General features: G+C 44.2%; 2 protein-coding genes across 2 annotated transcripts; one reads left to right on the top strand and one right to left on the bottom strand.

Annotated features, from left to right (window-relative positions):
- The first annotated feature begins 2372 nt into the window (after positions 1-2372).
- cdkl1 (cyclin dependent kinase like 1 (CDC2 related kinase)) lies at positions 2373-12868 on the top strand. Its single transcript, XM_063184337.1, has 10 exons — positions 2373-2455; positions 2705-2933; positions 4971-5092; positions 7834-7906; positions 8087-8177; positions 8390-8590; positions 9270-9352; positions 9741-9797; positions 10584-10748; positions 11472-12868. The coding sequence occupies exons 2-10, from the start codon at positions 2766-2768 to the stop codon at positions 11577-11579; spliced, it is 1068 nt and encodes a 355-aa protein (XP_063040407.1). The 5' UTR covers positions 2373-2455; positions 2705-2765; the 3' UTR covers positions 11580-12868.
- A 1672-nt stretch (positions 12869-14540) lies between these two features.
- Positions 14541-22723, bottom strand: dmac2l (distal membrane arm assembly component 2 like). Its single transcript, XM_063184338.1, has 5 exons — positions 22630-22723; positions 22053-22172; positions 21196-21404; positions 18474-18645; positions 14541-15213 (listed from the first exon to the last, which is right to left on the bottom strand). The coding sequence occupies exons 2-5, from the start codon at positions 22160-22162 to the stop codon at positions 15099-15101; spliced, it is 606 nt and encodes a 201-aa protein (XP_063040408.1). The 5' UTR covers positions 22163-22172; positions 22630-22723; the 3' UTR covers positions 14541-15098.
- Between the last annotated feature and the right edge of the window lie 50 nt (positions 22724-22773).

The following is a 22773-nucleotide window of genomic DNA, read 5'->3' on the forward strand; positions in this document are numbered from 1 at the left end:
GTTGCTTACTACATTAGCTACTTTGTTGTTTTCAATGCATTTTTCCATTGGCAACTACCGAAATTGCTAACAGGCTAACAACTTCTCTTTTGAGAAATGCACCCCTGTGCAGTGAGTCACATCCAGGGGCTAAATATAAGCCGAGGCCCGTGTGTACCAGAGCCAGTTCCTCTCTCTTTCTCTGGAGGCCTGTGTCAGGAGTCACGACAGGCACAATGTTTAAGGGTGTGTCTTTGTGGAGTGATGGATGTGGTGTGCGTATGTGATGAATGTGTGTCAGGAGAATAATGGATGTGTGTGTGTGTGAGAGAGAGAGAGAGAGAGAGAGAGAGAGAGAGAGAGAGAGAGAGAGAGAGAGAGAGATGAATGCACGTGTCAGGAGAGTAAACGGTGTCATGTCAGGTGTATAAGAAAGAGAGATGGATGGATGGGGGTCCCAATGTAGCTGGTGAATATCAGAGATGACCAAAGTAGAAGTAAATTTATGGTGTAAGCACGACACTAGCACATGATATCACATAACGGCTAAACCAGTTATTCCATTGTACCCTAATGAGGTACCAACTTTTAGCTCTACTTTTACTTTGGGCACCTCTAGTGTATGTTGAGGGTGTGTGTGTAGTGTGATAGTGATGTGTGTGTCTGAGACAGAGAGAGAAAGGAAAGATGGATGTATTGTCAGCATTTAGTAGTGAAAGGTGTATGTGTGTGTGTGCGTGTGCGTGTGCGTGAGTATGTCTGCATGTGTCCCAGGGCAGCAGCCAGGTGTATATGGTGTGTACTACCTGGGCGCTGCTGTCTGCTGCTCAGACTGACTAATGAGTCCCACTCAGGCTGCCGTCATCACATCCTCCATCCTCAGTTGGCACAGTGACAACCCCTCTATGTGTCTTTATTTGTCTTTGCCTAATGCTCATTCATTCTACCTCCGTCTTTCTTTTTTTAATACTCATGTTGATGTCTCTCATAGCAAACGTCAACTTCGTGTGAAAAATTATCTCCATTAGTTTTAATGTTTTTGTGTACACACATAGAGGTGTGTGTGTGTGTGTGTGGGGGGGTGTGTGTGTGTGTGTGGGGGGGGGGGGGGGGTGCGTGCATGCGTGCGTGCGCGTGCGTGCGCGCGCGAGTGCGCTACGGTGCCACAGCTTCTCTCTTTCATCCTCTTCGAGTACCCGGGGAGCAAGGGGCTAGTACAAAGCGAGCATTTTGGCAGGGTGCATGTGAGGGGAAATTGTGTTGTGTTTACAGATACGAATCAGTGTTGAAACGGTAGTGTTGCTCATGAATGTGAATGTTTGTGTATGTGACTGCGTCCACGGGGAGATGTTAGTCTCAGCTTGGGGGTGGGGCTTGCTGTGTAGTTCCTATGGGGACCAGACTGTAAAAGCGGAGAAGCTGGGCAAGAAGTATCCCTCTCAACTCACCCACCCACACTCATAGCCTACACACTCACAGCACACAGAAACACTCAGAAACACACACGCACGAAGTATCACACTCTCCTGTCCACACGCAATACTTACAAACAGAAGCCCTCGCACGGGGTGGAAGGATTTCGGCTGGAAATCTGTCTACCTGTCAAATGTCATAGGATCAGAAGCGCCCTTCGCTCCAAAACAGGTGGGTCTCCAAAATATTTTGTTTTATCATATTGTGTCGTTTTGTTTTCCCTTGCTTCATTTTTTGACTGGGACATTTTGAAGTTTATTTTCAGATTACAACTGTTGTCCTGTTAAAAAAAGGAGTAGCCTACATACCATTTTTACTTGAGAAGTGTAATGTGCGCGCTGCGCTTTTGTCCATCTTTATCTTTGGGGAATTTAGAGTAAGGATTTTGTCCTTTGCATTTGCTTCCCTGTGATCTCCAAGTCGTTACGCAATCCCCATGTACCATGTAGTCGAGGGGTATAGTGTTGCTGTGGCCGCGGGTTAATTGATCTCTTGATCCGATGTAATCGAATTGTATGCCCAAGATAAGGGCAGTCATTCAGCCGTTGCCCGGAGATCATTTTCCAGGCATTTGTTGTTGCTGCCCGATGGTTCAATACCATGCATAAAGAAAGGCCGTGCCACTGCGCGCGCCCTGGTGTTTTCAACTTGTTTGCTAACCTAGGCTTTCGGACAGGGGCTCAGATTCGGATCCACCTGTTTGACTGGAACAATTTGCTGTGCGCTGTAGTTGTAGCACCACATCACTAGTCTTTGCCTCACGCGTGACCGAACAAATGTATCGGTCAAAGTCAGGGCCTCGTATCTGCCTCTCGCTCCCTGTATCCATCCGTGTGATGGATGAAAACGAGTGCATCCGCAAATAAGTCTTTTGGAACGAAGCCTCCCATTTGTTCCGTAACCTAGCTACAAATGGTCGGCCGGCAAAATCTTGATTGTCCGTCGGAAGATTGGTGGAATGGATGTGGTTTCCTTGAACAAAAGAACTATGGGGGCAGGAAATGTAAGAGATAAGAAAAACATCCCAGTACTTTTAAGTAATTGCTCAGTAATTATTAGGCCCACTGAATGCACAATAGATTAGGCCTAGTCCTATTTTGGAAGCTCCTTCTCTGGTTTTGAGGCTAAACTTCATATAATGTAGGCCTATGTGAGGAAGATTTTCAGAAAAGTGGAGAAAAATATGGTACCAACAAAAAATATAGCCCATCAAATCTGTCTATCTGTTTTTGACTGCCTCTTTCATTTTCAGGCTGCGCTGAATTTTTGGTTGCGCAGTGCACTTTGCAACTGCGGTGGAGATTTTCCAGGATATGGAGAAGTACGAGAAGATAGGGAAGATTGGAGAGGGCTCGTACGGAGTCGTCTTTAAATGTAGGAACAAGGACACGGGGCAGATAGTGGCCATCAAGAAGTTCGTGGAATCTGAGGATGACCCTATCATCAAGAAAATCGCCCTTCGAGAGATTCGTATGCTCAAGGTAGGTCTGTCACATTGCATGAGCAATAATAGTAACACACTTGTACTCTACTTGTATTTTTGTGACTTACCATTGGTGATAGGAAAAAATGGCTACTCCTTATATCAATTCCATTTAGGAACAAAGATGTTACATTTACCTCAGATGTAGGCCTACCCTTAGTAGTGTAATTCAGAGTATATTTGTGTAAAACATTGAAATGAACATAGTTTTATTGTTGCCCATACCTTCAAGAAGTTACATTGACCTTTGTGCCAAGATGCTTGCTTTGAAGACAGCTTCTATTTACTGCTTCAGTGTGTGTGTCCGTGTCCGTGTGCGTGTGTGTGCCAGCGTGGGCGGGCGGCAGGGAGGGAGCTGGTGTGGAGACTGGTAGTCAGGTGTAAAACCAGCCCATAAAACTGGGAGACACACACACACACACACACACACACACACACACACACACACACACACACACACACACACACACACACACACACACACACACACACACACACACACATCCCTTGTTTGGCTCCTTCTAAGAGGAGTGGTGTTTTTTTCTGGAGTGTCACACACACACACACACACACACACACACACACACACACACACACACACACACACACACACACACACACACACACACACACACACACACCTCCCATTTGGGCTCTGATGCCAGCCTGGGTGCCATGAAGCATGTTGCCAAGGAACATGAACGAACACACACACACACACACACACACACACACACACACACACACACACACACACACACACACACACACACACACACACACACACACACACACACACTGCATGGCTACTACACACACCTCTGCTTTTGTTGCCATGCCCAGATGCCAGTGAAGGTGGCACTAGTCTAAATGAGATGCCCGTCTCCAGTTACCCTAGTTGGACGGGGAACAACAGCAGCAGAAAGGGCCTCATGCTTTCTCCAACTGCTCTCTCTCTCTCTCTCTCTCTCTCTCTCTCTCTCTCTCTCATAATGCTCTCTTGCTTTCTCCAACTATTCTCTCCTTTGCTCTCTCATTTTGTTTGTGTGTGTCCATGCACCGCGCACAGGGTCACAGGCAGACCACTCATATGTGAGGCTTGGACTGTAGTATCTAACAAAAAACTAAAAAACTCCTGCACCGCAACCTTTAAAAGACGTTTATGAAGTTCAAAGGTCTAAGACTCAAATATTGTGCATAAAGTTGCTGCGTGGTTGAAATGGTTGAAGTCAGTTACGGCATTTAATGCCATTTAATTAATTTACAATCATTGGTTGATATTATACTCTGAATATGCTTCTTAGATAGTCTACTAAAACAAAACAAAAACAGAAAAATCCATTCAGTAGTGGCAGTGGCTGTCATTGCGCCAGCCTGACGTGTGCTACTGCTGAAACGTCACTGGCCCAACTACATATTTTGTCAAAATCTTGTCAAAAAGTGTATACTGAAAATGGTCTTCATAACACCCCCTTTACCTTGTGACAAAGCCTTATGGCCCAAATGTGTTCTGTTTTAGAGAATTCCCTCTTATGCCATTACTATAACTTGATATTAATCTATGTAAGTTACAAATGTTGTTGGTGAACACCTGTGAAATTAGTTTTTAAATTAAAGTCTTTACACTTTCAGCTGTGATTTGAAATGAATCTTCAGCAGATCATTGGCTGTGTGTAAGGCCTTAGAAGTCAAGGTGAAACAGCAGCTACTTCATGACCACTTACACTGAGCTGTTTGTCGAAGAGTGTGTGGACTGCCCGTGTGTTTCTAGCGTCAGTATGTGCACTGTTTTACTAGCGTCCTATTTGTCCTGTGATGTATGTGCGATAAAAGCGTGCTTGGGCTTGTCATTTTGGGCTGCTGTACACACATTTGTCAAATCCCGCTGTGTGTGTGTGTGTGTGTGTGTGTGTGTGTGTGTGTGTGTGTGTGTGTGTGTGTGTGTGTGTGTGTGCTTCCTCTGAATAGCAGCTGAGGCACAATAACCTGGTAAACCTAATAAAGGTGTGTGTGTGTGTGTGCTTCCTCTGAATAGCAACTGAAGCACAGTAACCTGGTAAACCTAATCGAGGTGTTTCGTCGTAAGCGCAAACTGCACCTGGTCTTTGAGTACTGTGACCACACGGTACTGAACGAGCTGGACCGCTATCCTCACGGGTGAGTTTCTCATTTTTCGTATTATTTGGCACACACACACACACACACACACACACACACACACACACACACACACACATTTAAAGACCACCCCCATACATACATACACACACAAGCACGCACGCACACTTAACGGCACCCCTTCCACGTACACACACACACACACACACACACACACACACACACACACACAGACTTCCCAACCCTCTTACATACACACAATCTTAACGACCCCCCCTTCCACTTACACACAGACACATTCCTCAGTGTTTAACGAGCGAGCGAGCGAGCGAGCGACTGCCCAGCCCAGCGCAGTCCAGGTTCTCTGGCAGCCATATTGTTTAAGTGTTGCCATGGCACCCGTAGCTGATTGTTGCGGAATGTTTATTGTGATGGTATGGCCTGCCTCAGAATTGAGTGCTGGCACAGGGAGAGGAGAGGAGAGGAAAGAGGGGAGGAGAAGAGAGGAGGAGAGGAGAGGAGAGGCTAAGAGAGGAAAGTGGGGAGGAGAGGAAAGGAAAGGAAAGGAAAGGAAAGGAAAGGAAAGGAGAGGAGAGGAGATGAGATGAGAGTAGAGGAAAGTAGAAGAGAGGAGAAGAGGAAAGGAGAAGAGAGGAGGATAGGAGAGGGGAGAGAAGAGGAGATGAGAGGAGAGGAGAGGATATGATAGGATAGAATAGGAGATGAGAGGAGAGGAGGAGAGGAGAGGAGAAGAGAGGAAAGGATAGGAGCGGAGGAGAGGAAAGTAGAGGTCCAGGTTCAGGTACATGGTTGAGTTTTGGCACTGGCCCACTCACAGGGAGGGAGCAGAGCTCCACAGGGTGAGAGAAGAGAGGCGGATTTGTTATGGAGGAGGTGTACTCACGCTGCACATAGTGGGCATCTCTGCATGACTATGTAGAGCATATATGAATGTCTGCATGTGTTCGTGTACATGTCTGTGTGTGTGTGTGTGTGCACCTCTGGCAGTGTGTGTGTGTGTGTGTGTGTGTGTGTGTGTGTGTGTGTGTGTGTGTGTGTGTGTGTGTGTGTGTGTGTGTGTGTGTGTGTGTGTGTGTGTGTGTGTGTGTGTGTGTGTGCATGTGTGTGCTTGTGCACATACGTGTGTGTGTGTGTGTGTGTGTGCGTGCGTGTGTGTGTGCAGCGCTTCTCTCTCTGGCTGAGTTGAGTGTAGGCCTCTCCCTCGACAGCCCTGATAAATGGGCTCTAAATCAACAAACCCCCTAGCCAGCGCTTTCACTGGCCCTCTGGAACAGAACTGTGTGTGTGTGTGTGTGTGTGTGTGTGTGTGAGAGAGAGAGAGAGAAAGAGAGAGAGCGAGAGAGAGAGAGAAAGAGAGAGAGCGAGAGCGAGAGAGAGAGAGAGAGCGAGAGCGAGAGCGAGAGAGAGAGACATACACTTGCATACATACCATGATTGTACAGCATTTGTGTGCAGCAGCTAATCTAGAGAGAAGAGAAAAAAGGCCTCTGTCCTTCACTGTCCATTAATTTCTGCACATACGCCATGTTCCTGGCCAGTACACAAACATGAAGAGTAGGAAGGAGTGGCTTGGTGTGTGTGTCTTTTTTTCCCTCTTGATGAAAAAACCTTAGGCATGATTGGAGCAAACTTAGATGTTGGTGTGCCGTGTTATTTTGTAGTCTATGTAGTCCTTGTCATCAAGACGAGTGCTCTAATGCCTTAACTCCAAGTAGAGGGAGTTATTTCTTTAAGGTATCAGTAAATGGAGACTATGAAACACGACATGCACTTGCCTCCGAGCCAAGGTATTTCAGTTATTTAAAAGCCCTTTATTCATGTCATGTGCTACAAAGGGATGTTTTAAAAATCAACTATGTATAGTGTGAAAACATAATGCCACCCACATGTGCTAGCCAAAGTATATGCACAGGGGCGTAAAGTAGCCCCTGCAAGTGAAGGCAGGGGGGCCCTTGTGAGGCGGGGGGCCCACATGGGCCCTTGACTTGAAGAAATGGCCCCCCTCCACATGATATTAGGCCCTCTTTTTTCGTTCGGGGGTTCATTCTTGGTAGCTTACAGGGGGGCCTGAAGTACTTGCATCAGGCCCGTGTATATGCATAGCACATTGCCAGAATCCCCAGTTTTTATATTTAGTGTGCTGTTCACTGAAAGCTTCAGAGTCTTCACCCCCTTGTCATGGGGCTCGCACTTGATTAACCTTGGTGTGATGATGGATACTAGTGACATCAACTTCAGTGATCATATTAAAAACATTACCAAGTCAGCTTTCTCAGAAATCATCTTAGAAACATTGCTAAGATTAACACTTTTGTGTCTATTAAACAGGATCTGGAAAAAATAAGCTGGATGATGACTGTGTATGATAATGTGCTATATGCATCAATTGATTGATTGATTGATTGATTGATTGATTGATTGATTAGCAAATTCTCTACATACCGGAAAAAGCGTTACATGTCTGTGGTTCTAAACATTTTCTGATGATTGCCTGCATGCATTTCTCACAAAAATCATCCTTTTACTACATGCACACTTGAAGATGGCAAAAATGGGGGTGCGGTGGCTCAGTGGACCAAGGGGAGTCCAGCCCGAGTTGTCCCACTGCCTTCCTGTCACCATACAGTACCCACTGCCCTATCTCCAGTAAAAGCATGAAAGCACAAAACATCTTAGAAAAAAGAGGAAAATTACCGTACACAAAAGTACTGTCTGGGGGCTTTACGTTGTGTGTGTGTTTTGTGTCTCCTCCACTGCAGGGTTCCGGAACACCTGGTGAAAAGCATCACCTGGCAAACACTCCAGGCTGTCAACTTCTGCCATAAACAAAATGTAAGATGAAATCTCGCCCTCTCTCTCTCTCTCGCCCTCTCTCTCTCTCTCTCTCTCTCTCTCTCTCTCTCTCTCTCTCTCTCTCTCTCTCTTTATGCTGCGCTATTGCTAATGTTTGCATAGCAGAAAGACCACCAATAATCTAGTGTGTGTGTGCGTGTGTGTGTGTGTGTGTTACAGTGTATCCACAGAGATGTGAAGCCAGAGAACATCCTCATCACCAAGCAGCTGGTTATCAAGCTCTGCGACTTTGGCTTCGCCCGCATCCTAAGTATGTACCACACGCACACACACACACACACGCACACACTCACACACACACACACACACACACACACACACACACCGGACAGGCAGATCATTCTACCTTCCATCCAAATCAAATCAATTCAAATGAAATCAAATCAGTCAATTAAAATTTCTCTCTCTGTATTCCCTCCCTCCCTCCCTCCCTCCCTCCCTCCCCCCCTCCCTCCCATGTAGCTGGTCCGTGTGACTATTACACAGACTACGTGGCCACGCGTTGGTACCGGGCCCCCGAGCTGCTGGTGGGGGACACCCAGTACGGGGCCCCGGTGGACGTGTGGGCGGTGGGCTGCGTCTTCGCCGAGCTGCTCTCTGGCGCCCCTCTCTGGCCGGGCAAGTCGGACGTGGACCAGCTCTACCTCATCAGGAAGACACTAGGTGAGGAAACAATACATTACACTACACCAGGCGCCCTTTGCCGCCAGGTTGGTCTCCAGGAGTGATGACTACAAGAGTTTAGTCACAGTTAATGTTTAATTTAAAATGAGATGATTGTTTTTTAATCTATAAAGAATATTTCTTAATAACCCATAATCACATTTTCATTCACTCATATTGTGATTTGAGAAAGATGTCTAGACATTGGTAGAGGATTTTGTATAAAAAAGTAGCCCTCGGTAGCCCTCGGGTAGCCCTTGGAAGCCCTCAGACCCAGAAAGGTTGTGGAACCCTGTACTACACACACTTATATTGGGTGAGGGGACAGGAATCGAGAGAGAAAAGTAGTGAGAGAAAGTGAGATGGGGAAGGATTGGGAAATTACCTTGGGTTACTTGGCTTGACCTGAGAAATAAGCTGCATTTCTGTCATTTTATAGGCTAATATGTTATCGTTCCACCTACCTGAATTGTTAATTGTCATTCTTGTAAATAGGATTTTTTTTTTTTAATAATCCAAAGATTCCAAAGATTTCTGAATAGGCACTTGGAGGGGTTTGCACAGTGAACGCTAGTAGCCTAACCTAACCTTCCTCTGCCTGTGTCTCTCTCTCTCTCTCTCTCTCTCTCTCTCTCTCTCTTTCTATCCCCCTCTCTCTTTTCTCTCTCTCTCCCTCCAGGGGACCTGATCCCTAGACACCAGCAGGTCTTCAGTACCAACCAGTTCTTCAGTGGAGTGTCGGTGCCCGAACCACAAGAGATGGTAATACAACTACAACGCGCGCACGCACACACGCACGCACACACAAACACACGCACACACACACGCACACACACACACACACACACACAGAGCCATTTTAAAACTTTCCACACACTTTCCCTGAGGAGCACACTCGTACACACAAACAAAACCTGTCATTGCACTGAAGAGGGAACACCCAGTCCTCAATCCTTGTTTTGGTGTGTGTGTGTGTGTGTGTGTGTGTGTGTGTGTGTGTGTGTGTGTGTGTGTGTGTGTGTGTGTGTGTGTGTGTGTGTGTGTGTGTGTGTGTGTGTGTGTGTGTGTGTGTGTGTGTGTGTGTGTGTGTGTGTGTGCGCCCGTGTGTGTGTGCGCGCGCGCATCTCTCTCTCTCTCTCACTGTATCTAGGAGACCCTAGAGCAGAGATATCCAAACCTCTCCTATCAAGCTCTAAGTCTTATGAAGGTACAGTATGTCACACACAAACAGTAGGCACCCACGTTAGACATTACATGACCTTACAGACAGACCAATTCAAAGGGGAAATGAACGTTGGGTGAGGTAAACCATGATAATGAGTTGCTATCTTTGCTGAGGAGTGGAACTGTGCTAGCCTGCATTTGAATGTCTGTATAATATAGTATTTATGATGAAAAAACTAGGGTTAGGGTTAGGGTAACTAATCTTACTAGTAACTAGTCTATCTTCTTGTTCATCAATAGAAAAGAAACTAGTCCTTTTAAATCAGAGACAATCTCAATTGATTGTAATAGATGACGTGGTCAGATGAGAAGGTCAACAGACCTGCCACTAAGGCAACCTTGACCCTCTGACCTTGTTGACCCCAGGGCAGAGGTATCAAAAGTGAAGGTGAAAGTTAAAAAAAAACTCTTCACAGAGTAACAGGTCTACAGTTAATGTAGAATGCAATACCTGTCTTGCGATCAGCTGATTCAGAGCTGGTTGAATCAATTTTGAGGCAGTTTTTGAAAAGGTTTTTAGTTCTTTCAACAATAACTGGTGTAACAACTAGGTAATATCATCAGGGCCGCCGCTAGGCACAGGCAGAGTAGCCAGAGCGCTTAGGGCCTTAACTACTCTGCCCCGAAGATTGGGCCTCGTAAATGAACAGTTCTGAAAAGTTATGCTTACAGTAGGTCCTCCAAAGCCTTAGCAGTGGCCCTAAATATCATGTAGAGAGGTTGTACGTACACCATGAGCTTACCTCTTCTTGTGCCCCCTCTGCCTCAGGGCTGCCTCCGGATGGATCCATCGGAGCGTCTGACGTGTGGGCAGCTGCTGGAGCACCCCTACTTCGACAGCCTGCGCGAGGAGACGGACAGCGCAGCGCGCGAGACAGAGCGGGCCGCCAAGAGACGCGGTGCGCGGCAACCCCGCAAACACCTGCCAGCAGGGGTGAGTCCACAAGTCGCCACGGAAACCTAGCATCAGCACCCCTTGTTTGTCTCATGTTCATTATCATATTATCGTACATTATTTAATTATCATATGTTATCATACGTCATTTAATGTTCATGTTATCATAAGTTATTTCATTGTCGTATTATCATACGTCATTTCTTTATCATCTGTTATCATACGTCATTTCATTATTATGTAATCATGTCATTTCATTATCATGTTATCATAGGCCTATTTCATTTCATTATTATTGTTATCATACTTCATTTTATATCATATGTTATACGTCATCATCATCCTCTTCTTTTTCATCTTTCTGACTATCCTTCACTGTCTGTTCCCCCTTGCTGTGCTCTGTCTTATGAATAGACAATAAGAACGACCACCTGTCCAAAAGAACCCTATCTTGCATGCTATGTTGCTAGCAGACGTGTTGAAGGATCATTCAAAGTAAGATTGCGTCGAAGGATTATAATTGTCTATATGTTCAAAGTTTGCATGTACTACATGTATACGTATTGTTTTGAATTTGTTGTCGTATACAGAATTATTATCAGTATTGAGTATGTGGGATATTAAAGGAATGTTTGTGGAGCTCTTGTACTGAAATGACTGCCTGTCTGTGTCTCTCTCTCCATCTTTCTCTTTCTCTTTCTCTCTCTCTCTCTGTCTTTGTGTGTGTGTCTCTCTTTCTATCTTTCTCTCTCTCTCTCTCAGTATTTGCCCCAGCTGACTGGTAGCAGCATCTTCCCTGCCGTGGACAACAGAAACAACAAGTACTACAACAACCTGCGCAAATACAACTACCACTTTCCCAACATCTAGCCCACACACACACACAAACACACGCACACACAAACACACACACCAGCAGTTTCCTTGGATAACTCAGGGACGAGCCAACGCTTCAAACAGACCCCCCTCACGCTCACAGACTGCAGCGCATTTGGTCAGCAGATCAGGCAGCCGAGGTGGGGTGGAAAACGGCTGTCAGCAGAGGAACTGTCACTTTCCATGATGGAGGATTACATAGCAGCTCTAGCAACTTAAGTGACACTCCAACACCAAAACACTGTTCGGTTTCACTACCAGTCAGACTGATGTAGAGCTCCTTGATTGGCCTCCTCAAAAAACAGCTGGTCTTGTACTGTATGCACTGTAATGTATGGTAGGCCAGTATTTGTCGCTTTTGACAATGTTGACCGACCGGACTGGACATAATCCAAAGAAGTTCTTTTTGGAGTTTGGAAAAGCTTTCCAAATTTTTCCAAAGTTTCATCGTTGTCCAAGGAGCTTCTCCAGTTCTGCTCTGCAAATTACTCCTGTTGTTGTTGTTCCACAAAGCACCACAGTGACTTTCCTGAAGCTTCTCACCTGAAAAAGGGAGCTATGAATCAAAAGCCATGCTGGTTTCATCAGCTTGTGTCTCAATGCTCCAACCAATTAATGCGTCAGAATTTTTTTCCATATTTTATAACTGAAAAAAGAAAATAGGTATGTGTATTACGGCTGGTCGGTTAATTGTTTCCAAATCAGTCACTGAAAGGCAGAGAGAAGATTTCAAAGGTTAAATCTGATCTACTGCAACAGGCGTTTTGTTGATAAAACACCCAACTCATGCTTACTTAGTACAGAACTGTTGGTTTATATAAGTTTTAATCCGCCACTTACCACAGTAAGTTTACTGATAGAGTCCATGCTACTCTATGCACTGTATCTTTGCCTACCAGCTATTTTCTTAGAGAAAAAAAATCACTTTCAGAGGTGTCAGTCCCATATTCAGAAAGTTAAAATCCTGAATCAAGGGAGAAAAATGATTACCGGTTGGTTGGTTTATTGGCTAATTAGTGGACTTGCATGTGGTTGGTGCCCAGTTTTAATGAATTTTAATGTGAGGGTTGTACTGTCCAAAGCCAGGCTTAACACCTCTGATAAGTTCTCTTCAGGTTCTGCGTGTTAGCTATTAAATGTGTTTGTGTGTTATGTCTAAGACTAAGTGCAGTTTATAGTGCTCTGCTTACTTTAGAGACAGCAAAGGGACCAACAGATTTTACTGCCTTTCCCTGTTTGCCAAACATGATTGTTCTTTTTTGTATGTTTTGTTTCTTTCTTTTTTTATATAAAAAACTGCATATGATTCATGGATATTCTTTTCTAAAGAATGCCAGATATTTCCCAGGGCTATGGTTTCAGGTTCCATATTAATGAGGGGAAACACTTAGGACATAGCCATGTTGGACCCAGAATGCAGGTCAGTTGATTGGTTTGTTCGTACCTGTGCATGTTGGAATTCAAGCTTATTTTTCAACAGTTGGACAAGTGGAGCATTGTAAACCATGATCGCCATCATCTTGTTTGAAGCGTTTCACATCATGGCTGGACTGAGACCATAAAACAGCCAGGACATTTTTGTAATAGACCAGCCCCTCACACCGCCCCCTTGTTTTTCTACAACATTATCATTGACTCGTTTTCTACATTAAAGATGGACCAACGGGCTTCCCCATCTAAATGGTTGGCTGGTCCCCGTTTCTCGAAAGCATCGCTGCTAAACAGTTAACAACTTAATAGGTTCCCTATGGGAAATTGCATTGCAAACAAGTAAGTTGCTAGCTTAGTTAGCAACGCCGCTTTCGAGAAACGCACTCCTGGTCTCTAAGGGAAAAAATAACAACATTGGGCGCCTGAAGACTGTCGGCCCACTGAGAAAAAGACCTGTATGCCGCATTATCAGTCCAGCCCTTTTGCACATCATACAAAAGGGCTTGTTGGGTCTCATCTCACCTCGAGACTCGAGGTTCTTCCTTTTAGGCAACCATCTATGGCCTACTGGAAGCACGGCTTTGTAAACCCATTGATGCCTGAAGCACCTGCAAAAAAACCTGCTGAATGCCTACGCCTTTGTTGGGGAAGTTGCCCTCAGCCTATAAAAACCTAAATATCTCACCCTCTGATGCACATAAAAACATCAAAAAAAGTTGCATTTAAACCCCAAGACCCTCATCTTGCATTAGAATGTGTTCATTCAGCTGTAACATACCCACATTTTTATTGAAAAAGCTAAAATCTCAAGAGCCTGAATGCAGCGTTTATGTGTCTCCAGACATCAAAGGGTAAACAACACATACGAGTCATCAGGCTAAAATGGGTAAACAAAGTTGCTCAAACAATGGCTGGTCGGCTGCCATTTTTAATTTGGGTCAGTGTCTTACTGTAATACTTTCGAAGACTTAAACTCTTCTCGTATTTTACCCCCAGTAGAGAATCACTGTGTTAAACACGAAAAATATCTTAATGTGAAATTCTGCATTCCTAGAAGAAATTGCCAGCAACGAGTTGAGCCTACTCTAACATTAAGCAACAAGGTGATGATGAGAAGTGGCTTAGAAAGTGAGGCCAACTCACATGCCAATGCAAATAGTAACAGTGAGACAGGCTGGCAGCAATGGCAGGGGTCACACAAGCTCAACTCCAAGCAGCCAACCCAACTCACACTTTCCCCGCAGTGAACAAGAAACCCAGAAGAACCAGGCCTGCTGTAGTCATCCAGCACCCTTGATACACAGGGCAACCTTTTGAGCTATGTTTCTGGGCAATGTGACAATAAGATGTTGTTTGGGCTGTTAAACACTGTCACAATTTGGATCAGCAGTTGACGACATTTCTTAATCATTTCATCGGGTAAATTAGGAACCAGTCATGTTGTTGCCTGGCAACATTGCTCAAAAAAAACTTCTGTGTATCATTACCATTGAAAAAACAGCACAAAACACACATGACAGCAAATAGCAAAAAATGTGTTTTGTTTACTTTCTAGCTATTCAGATACAATACACATGAAAAAGGAAAATGACTTAGTTTTAGCAATTGTTATTTTATTGAATATATCTCTTGATGAGCGGTGCTTCTCAGCCCCATATCTCCCCTTTGACTTGCAACAAATGCCAAATTGACTGAATTACATGGCTCCAGAATATGGTGGGTCTTTGTAATTTTCAGCTTCTTTTATGCATGCATAAAAAAAGCTTTTTCTTAGTAACACAGATGCCTCTGTAATGCTTTTCTATGGAGTAATAATAATAAATAACAATAACATTGATGTTTGATACCCTAGATGAACATAGCAAATATTAACATCTCTTTTTTTGTCAAACTCTTTCCTTTGTTGTTGCTATAAATAAAGTGCTGTGAAAGAGCAAAGATGAATCTCCCAACTTATTTCTCTGCCGAGTGCTCATTTGTCATTTGAAGCACGCTCTGCACGCAGTGTCCCTATGGCTACAGTCACCACGGACAGACACCCTTCTACTTCCATGATGGTTTGGGCGAGCGAGCGGTTGGGGGTCAGCCTAGGTCCAGCTCGATGTCAAGCTGGGGCAGAGCGGTCTGTAGGCGGTCAACCGTGGTGTCCTTATCCTTCACCCCTGGCAAATCACTCAGGAACAGATATTCCAGGTTCCTACAGGGTCCAATGCCAAAGACACAGAGATGCAGTGTCAGTACCATCCACATAATGTAACAGTCAATGGTGACACAACACTTATGCCATTCATAATATTGATGTTAAAAACCACAGTATGCTATGAAATACAGTACAGTCTGCCAATTCTGCCTTAACTAAGTTTGATCTGTAGACCGTAACGTGTCATACTGCTATGAAGGCTTACTAAGCAATACAAATGAACAATATCTCAGAACATTTCGGCTTATGTCTTCCTCAGGGTTACCTGTAGCTGTATATATGCCTGTAGTACACTGTACAGAGGTGGAGCTATAGGGAGGGCAAGCAAGGCATTTGCCCTTGGGCCCAGGGCCTTCCCATATTGGTAGTGGTGGCCCTATTATGACGTTTTGGAGGCCGTATGGGGGGCCCTATCAGTGTTTCGCCCTGGGGCCCTCAAACTATACTTCTCTTGTATTGCGTGTACCCACCTGAGGTGGGGCAAGCTGGTGAGTCCCTTCGTCTGCACAGATATACCTGTAGTTTACTGTACACTGTCCATATACACACAGCACTGTAGTACACTGTAGTGTACAGCTCCATGCCACTTTAGAATAGCATGAAAAAGTTTATTTATTTCCATAATTCCATCAATAATGTTAAACTGTCATGGATTATAGATTCATGGCCCAGTTTTTTAACTATTCCAATCATTAAATTGTTTATTTTTTGCATATTTTGGTCTTTCAGCTCAAAAAACCTATGAATTGGGGAATTCGCATCATTAGAATATTGTAATAAAATCACAATTTTCTTCATCAAAATTCGGGTCACATCAAATCAGTTGAAATTTGGTACTTTCTACATAACATGCAATGTTCAATACTTGGTTAGGACTCTCTCTGTCTTAATAACGGCCATGATGCGTTTAACATTGAAGTCAATGGCAGAAACAGTGCATGGGAGTTATGGAAGCCCAGATATCCTTGATGCTTTGCTGTCAGCTGTTCTTGTTTGCTGACCTGGTGTCCCACACTTCACTCTTCAATATACCCTGTAGATTTCCATGCCACGTTTTGGCGCTAACTCACCAGTTTAATTCTAAATCACCAGAAATGAAACCCCATTGAAAATGAATGGGGTTTTATTTCTGGTGAGAGAATTAAACTGGTGAGTTAATATCAAAACGTAGCATAGAAATCTATGGGTAGAACAGCTGACAGTAAAGCCTCAAGGATATCTGGGCTTCCATAACTCCCATGCACTGTTTCTGCCATTGATTTCAATGTTAAACGCATCATGGCCGTTATTAAGACAGAGAGAGTCCTAACCAAGTATTGAACATTGCATGTTATGTAGAAAGTGCCAAATTTCAACTGATTTGATGTGCACTGATGTGAAACGAATTTTGATGAAGAAAATTGTGATTTTATTACAATATTCTAATGATGCGAATTCCCTAATTCATGTTTTTTTTGAGCTGGAAGGCCAAATTATGTAAAAAGAAAAAGTTGAATGATTGGAATAGTTAAACAACTGGTCCATGTATCTACAATCCATGACAGTTTAACATTATTGATGGAATTATAGAAATAAATCAACTTTTTCATGCTATTCTAATAAAGTGGCCTGGAGCTGTATATACAGTGCCCTCCATTATTATTGGCACCCCTGGTTGAGATGTGTTTTTTAGCTTCCAATTATTATTATTTTTTTTCTAAATAATATGGGACCTTAATGGAAAAAAGAGAAAAATCCAACCTTCAATACAAGTGCATTTATTCAGTGGGGAAAAAATCCCACATAAAGAAATAATTATTTGACATCAAATAATGTGTGTCACAATTATTAGCAGCCCTGTTGTTAATATTTTGTACAACCCCCTTTTGCCAACAAAACAGCACCTAATCTTCTCCTATAATGTTTCACAAGATGGGAAAAGACAGAAAGAGGGATCTTCAGCCATTCCTCTTTGCAGAATCTCTCTAAATCATCCAGAGACCTGGGTCCTCTCCTCTGTACTCTCCTCTTCAGCTCACCCCACAGGTTCTCAATGGGGTTGAGGTCAGGGGACTGAGATGGCCATGGGAGGAGCTTGATTTTGTGTCTGGTGAACCATTTCTGTGTAGATTTGGCCATATGTTTAGGGTCATTGTACGACCCAGCTTCAGCTTTCGGGCAGAGGGCAACAGATTTTGATTTTAAATGTCCTGGTATTTCAAAGCATTCATGATGCCATGCACCCTAACAAGGTTCCCAGGGCCTTTGGAAGCGAAACAGCCCCACAGCATCACTGACCCACCCCCATACTTCACAGTGGGTATGAGGTACTTTTCAGCATGCGCATCTTTCGTGGCACGCCAGACCCACTTAGAGTGTTTGTTGCCAAAAAGCTCAATCTTGGTCTCATCTGACCAAAGCACACAGTCCCAGTTGAAGCCCCAAATACCGCTTTGCGAACTCCAGACGTTTGCGTTTATGATTGTGGGTGAGGAAAGGGTTTCTCCGTGCATGCCTCCCAAACAGCTTGTTGGCGTGTAGACAGCGCCTGATGGTTGATTTGGAGACTTTGTGACCCCAGGATGCTACCATTTGTTGTAATTCTGTAACAGTGAGCCTTGGAGATCTTTTGATTTCTCTTACCATCCTCCTCACTGTGCGTGGTGGCAAAATAAACTTGGGTCCTCGTCCAGGCTTGTTTACCACTGTTCCAGTTGTTTTGAACGTCTTAATTATTCCTCTCACAGTGGATATGGGCAGCTGCAGTTGAGTGGCAATCTTCTTGTAGCCTCTGCCTGACCTGTGAAGGTCGGCGCACATCTGCCTCACTTGTATGCTGTGTTCCTTTGTCTTTCCCATGTTTAAGAGTGGATAAGAGAAATGGCCTCGGTGTCACGTCATATTTATACCCCAGGGAAACAGGAAGTGATGAATTACTAATTAAATGTTCCTACATACTCTGGTAAACTTTGTAAACTACTGTAGAAATGACAGAAATGCTTAAATTATATTTATTTCCTGGGAATTGTTAATGGTGCCAATAATTGTGGAACAGGTGATTTAATGAAAAATAATTATTTTTTAGTCAGGGATTTTTTTTATTTTCCTACAATTCATTTGAGTTGAAGGCTACATTTTCCTAACATTTTCAGTGTGACAGTATTCTTCTGCAATAAACACTGAATTTATTTTAAGGCTTTTAACACAACTCAACCAGGGGTGCCAATAATTATGGAGGGCACTGTATACTAGTCTTGTCTTGTCTTGCATGTACCCACCTGAGGTGGTGCAGGCTGATGAGTCCCTTGTCGGTGACGTTTCCGCAGGAGGTGATCTCCAGGCGTCGCAGGCTGTTCTGCAGGTTCAGCGTCTGGCTCAGCTTCTCCAGACAGCTGTCCTCGATGTAGTTGCTCTTGATCAGCCTCACCTCCTCCACATGCTCCAAGCCATCTGGAAGCAATGGGAAATGGTAATGCCATCATCACAAAAATCATGCAGCAAGCCACCAGTTGCTACAAGACTAGTAATTTCTTTTGAACGGCTAAGAAGCTTGAAACAGTGAGACTGTAACTGCCATTTGTCATCGCAATCATTAATTGAAGTGTGTGCACTAATTGAAGCGTGTGCGTGTGTGTGTGTGGGGGGGTGCGGTGTAACATCATCATCAGAAGCGAAAACAGTCCTGGTTAAATAGAAATGTTTTTCCGTTTTTCAGGCAAAAAGGCAAAGGCAGAAAGTTTTAACAGCCTCAACTCAAGCTTCCGAAAAGCCATTATCTTGAAACCGCATCATACAACCCTGAACCAAGCGCTACACTTAGCACAATGTGACTCTTGCATTTGTGTTATAAATTACTGACAGAATTACTTCAATTTAGAAATTGACCTAACCCTTCTTAGATCTCAGAATGAACACAATACCCCAACCTTAAAGGACCAGTTCAGTCAATTTCAACATGCTGTTGTATTTCTCACGCTACCCTTGACCTTTCAGTATCTGGTGATGCCACATTTTTCGGCTCAGCCCTTTCCGAGATATGAGCAATTCTAATGGGGGCAGCGTTTGTTTACATTTTTAAAAAATGAAACACAGGCCAACTCCAAATATTTTCCCAAAAGGTACTGCTGTTTGCTAGTTGTCTGCTGATGTTTTATAACCTTTTGGATGTTTTTGGGAATAAATAAAAATGTTTTTTTGAAATGTAAACAAAGAGCTGCCCCCATTACAATGACCAGGATCTCGGAAACGGCTAAAGAAGAACAGATCATTGGACAGTATCTGGAAAAAGCTTTATATGTCAAGTTTTCTTTAAAAACTTCAAGCACATTTTGCTGGATCGGGTCATAAAATTACGTGGGTTGACCGATGACAGTCCTGACACCGCCCTGCTGTGTCATCGTCATCTACCTGCTCTTAGCCTTATCTATTCACGAGTCACTCAGCTGAATGAAGCTCCAGGCAGAGAGAGAGAGAGCGCGAGTGAGCGAGAGACCTTGGCATTGTTCAGCTTTGACAATGGCATCAATCTAGTTGGAGTGGACAAATGGAGGACAGCCCTGTTGGTGTATTATTTAACAACCTCGTTGTTCTTCTCTCTCCTTCTCTCACCATTTGTCTTAATAATAATAATAATAATACTTTCGTTTTATATAGCGCCTTTCAAAACACCCAAGGACGCTTAATCCTTAAGCCTTAAGCAGGGAGAGAGAGAGAGAGAGAGAGAGAGAGAGAGAGAGAGAGAGAGAGAGAGAGAGAGAGAGAGAGAGAGAGAGAGAGAGAGAGAGAGAGAGAACGAGAGAAGGTGATGGAGGGAGATGTCTTTTTAGGATTTTGTAAGAAATCCTCTCCTATGCAGAAAGAGAGATACAGTGAGAGTGGGGGAGAGAAAGTGATGAGTGAGGGATGTCTGTTTCTTTGTAAGACATCCTCCCTTGTGCAGAGAGAGAGAGAGAGAGAGAAAGAGAGAGAGAGAAGGTGACAGGAGAGAGGGATGTCTTTATTTCTGTGTAAAACATCCTGCCACCTGACGTCACCCTCTGTGCACACGCTCAGTCCCATCTAAAGAGCGGCTGCCTTTCAGCCTGACCTTTCACACTCACCGCTAACTTTCACTTCTTCCTCTCAAGATACTCTCTCACCTTTCTGTTTTTTCTCTCTCTCTCTCTCTCTCTCTCTCTCTCTCTCTCTCTCTCTCTCTCTCTCTCTCTCTCTCAATCTCTCTCTCTCTCTCTCTCTCTCTCTCTCTCTCTCACACACACACACACACACACAGTCAGCCAAACTCTCTCTCTCTGTCACACACACAGTCATCCAAACTCTCTCTCTGTCACACACACACACACACACACACACACACACACACACACACACACACACACACACACACACAAAGGCTGGCCAGCGGATTGAGTGATCACGTGAAGAGGGGAGCGGAGCACATGGAGAGTGGAGACAGCTGGCAGCTGCTGCGTTCACACAATTAAGGAAATCAAAGAGGTTGCATAATCACAGGGCCCACAAAAAAACTGCTCCTGGCATTGTCCAGGAATTAATAACAAAACTCATTACAATACACATTAAGAGACTACTTGTGTAAAATGCAGAAACCCGCCTTGGAAATATTTGGTCTTTTAGATTCACATGTTGTGGAATATTCCAGCTCTGTTAAGGATAGAGCATCAGTGGCGTAATCACGCTGCCAGTGTTAACACGATCATTACAAGGCCACCTTATTCCACTGAATTGAAAGCCATGAAACATTAGACTTTTGGATGCAAGACCTCACTCTTCTGGCTTTGTGTCTGACCGAAATCCTGGCGAGTTAAAGAACACCAAGCATTCAAGTGTGCAGATACCGGTATTTTTCTTTCATTTTTCAGTTTTTGTTGATGTCTGACACTTTTTAATCATGACTGCAATATAATACGTCTAAATGTATCTTACTTAACCCACAATTAGCTAAATTGCAATGAGATAAAGCCCTTTTTTATTTCCTCTCACCCAGATGGTCAAATCCGCGGTACATAATGCACGAGTCAGTGGCGTCGATGCCTTGGATTTTGTAGCGTCCCAAGGGCCCGGTGGGCAGGCCGTTGTAGTCGTGCTGCCAGCGGTCGAAGCCCTGGAAGCGGACCTTCGCACCGCACCGCAGTAGCCACTCTGCAGCAGCCCGATCTGGACCCACAGCCTTTATCCTTTCATAGTCCACCCTACAGAGACAGGACATGACATGACATGATATGACATGACGTGTGTGACACACACACACGCACACACACACACACACACACACACACACACACACACACACACACACACACACACACACACACACACACACACAGAGAGATACTGTACCATTTAATGATAAGCTCATTTTACACCTCCCCTGAGTTAAATGATTGAGTCTTAAATTATCCACCTCAATAAACACTCTCACATCAGCTCTGCCCCAATGGTCAACTGTTAGAATTCCCTTCATCCCTGTTGACAGTCTGACATGCCCCACTCACACATGAAACAAGGGTATGATTGTGGTTGTTGTACACACATGTGGAGGGTGTCTGCGAGGACACCGTGCCAACAGACACAACAGATACAATACCCTGTAATTACAGTAAATCATGGATTAACCTCCCCCGAGTTGGCAAGAGGAGCCAAGTGCATTTGTCTGTGGTGGTGCGCACCGCCATTTGGCTTGAACGTGTCTATGTAAATCATTAATTAATATTTAAAACAAAGGCAACGGATAATGGTAAAAGGGGTTGATTAATTAATTAACATGTGATGATCTGATGAGGGCAAGGCTGTGTAGTGCAGTGCATAGTCGTTATGGGCTAGGCTTACAGCTCACTCACTTGTTGAAAACGGCGTTAAGCCATCCCCAGAATGGTCTGACGCCCCCTGACGGCAACACAGTCCTCGGTGTGCACAGGAAGGAGTGGGCTGTCCTCGCCAATAATGTCATTTTTCAAGTCCTGAAAAACACACAACAATCGGGCACTCTTAATAAATTGACTTGATGTTGACATATTCAACATACAACCTAAGAGTGGTTAGCCTCGACTGCATAGAACCAAAAACCTGGTCTTGTCAGTTGGCTAAACCAGGTTATCCAAATACAACATGTGTGTAGTTTGCTTTCACCCAAATTGGATCATGAATATGTGTTTTTCAGCTAGAAGTTATATACGTGGTAGTCCTATCGTATAATACTGCTGCTGCAATGACAGCACCTGCAACAACAGGTGCTACTTGGCGAACTAGGGTGCTAGTTCACCTTCTTTCTATGACTGCCCTTGCTTGCTCAAGTCTACCTACTGAATCTGGAAGTCAAATTCCAAGACAGCTCACATATTTCAGTAACCTCACATTTCACAACATTTCAATTGCAAGATTACGCAAGCGTTTCCTGAGAAGGGATCTGTCACTAACCTTACTGAGTTATCTCTTGCTCGGTGCAAAGCCAACATTGTTTACATCCTTGACCACGCTGGCTACAATGACCTCTCACCCCGTGCGTGCTTGCGTACTACGCTGCCATTGGTCGGACGTTCTGATGTACGCACGTACAGGCAA

This window comes from Engraulis encrasicolus, chromosome 19 (genome assembly GCF_034702125.1).
Source record: "Engraulis encrasicolus isolate BLACKSEA-1 chromosome 19, IST_EnEncr_1.0, whole genome shotgun sequence".
In the NCBI taxonomy this organism is placed as follows: Eukaryota; Metazoa; Chordata; class Actinopteri; order Clupeiformes; family Engraulidae; genus Engraulis; species Engraulis encrasicolus.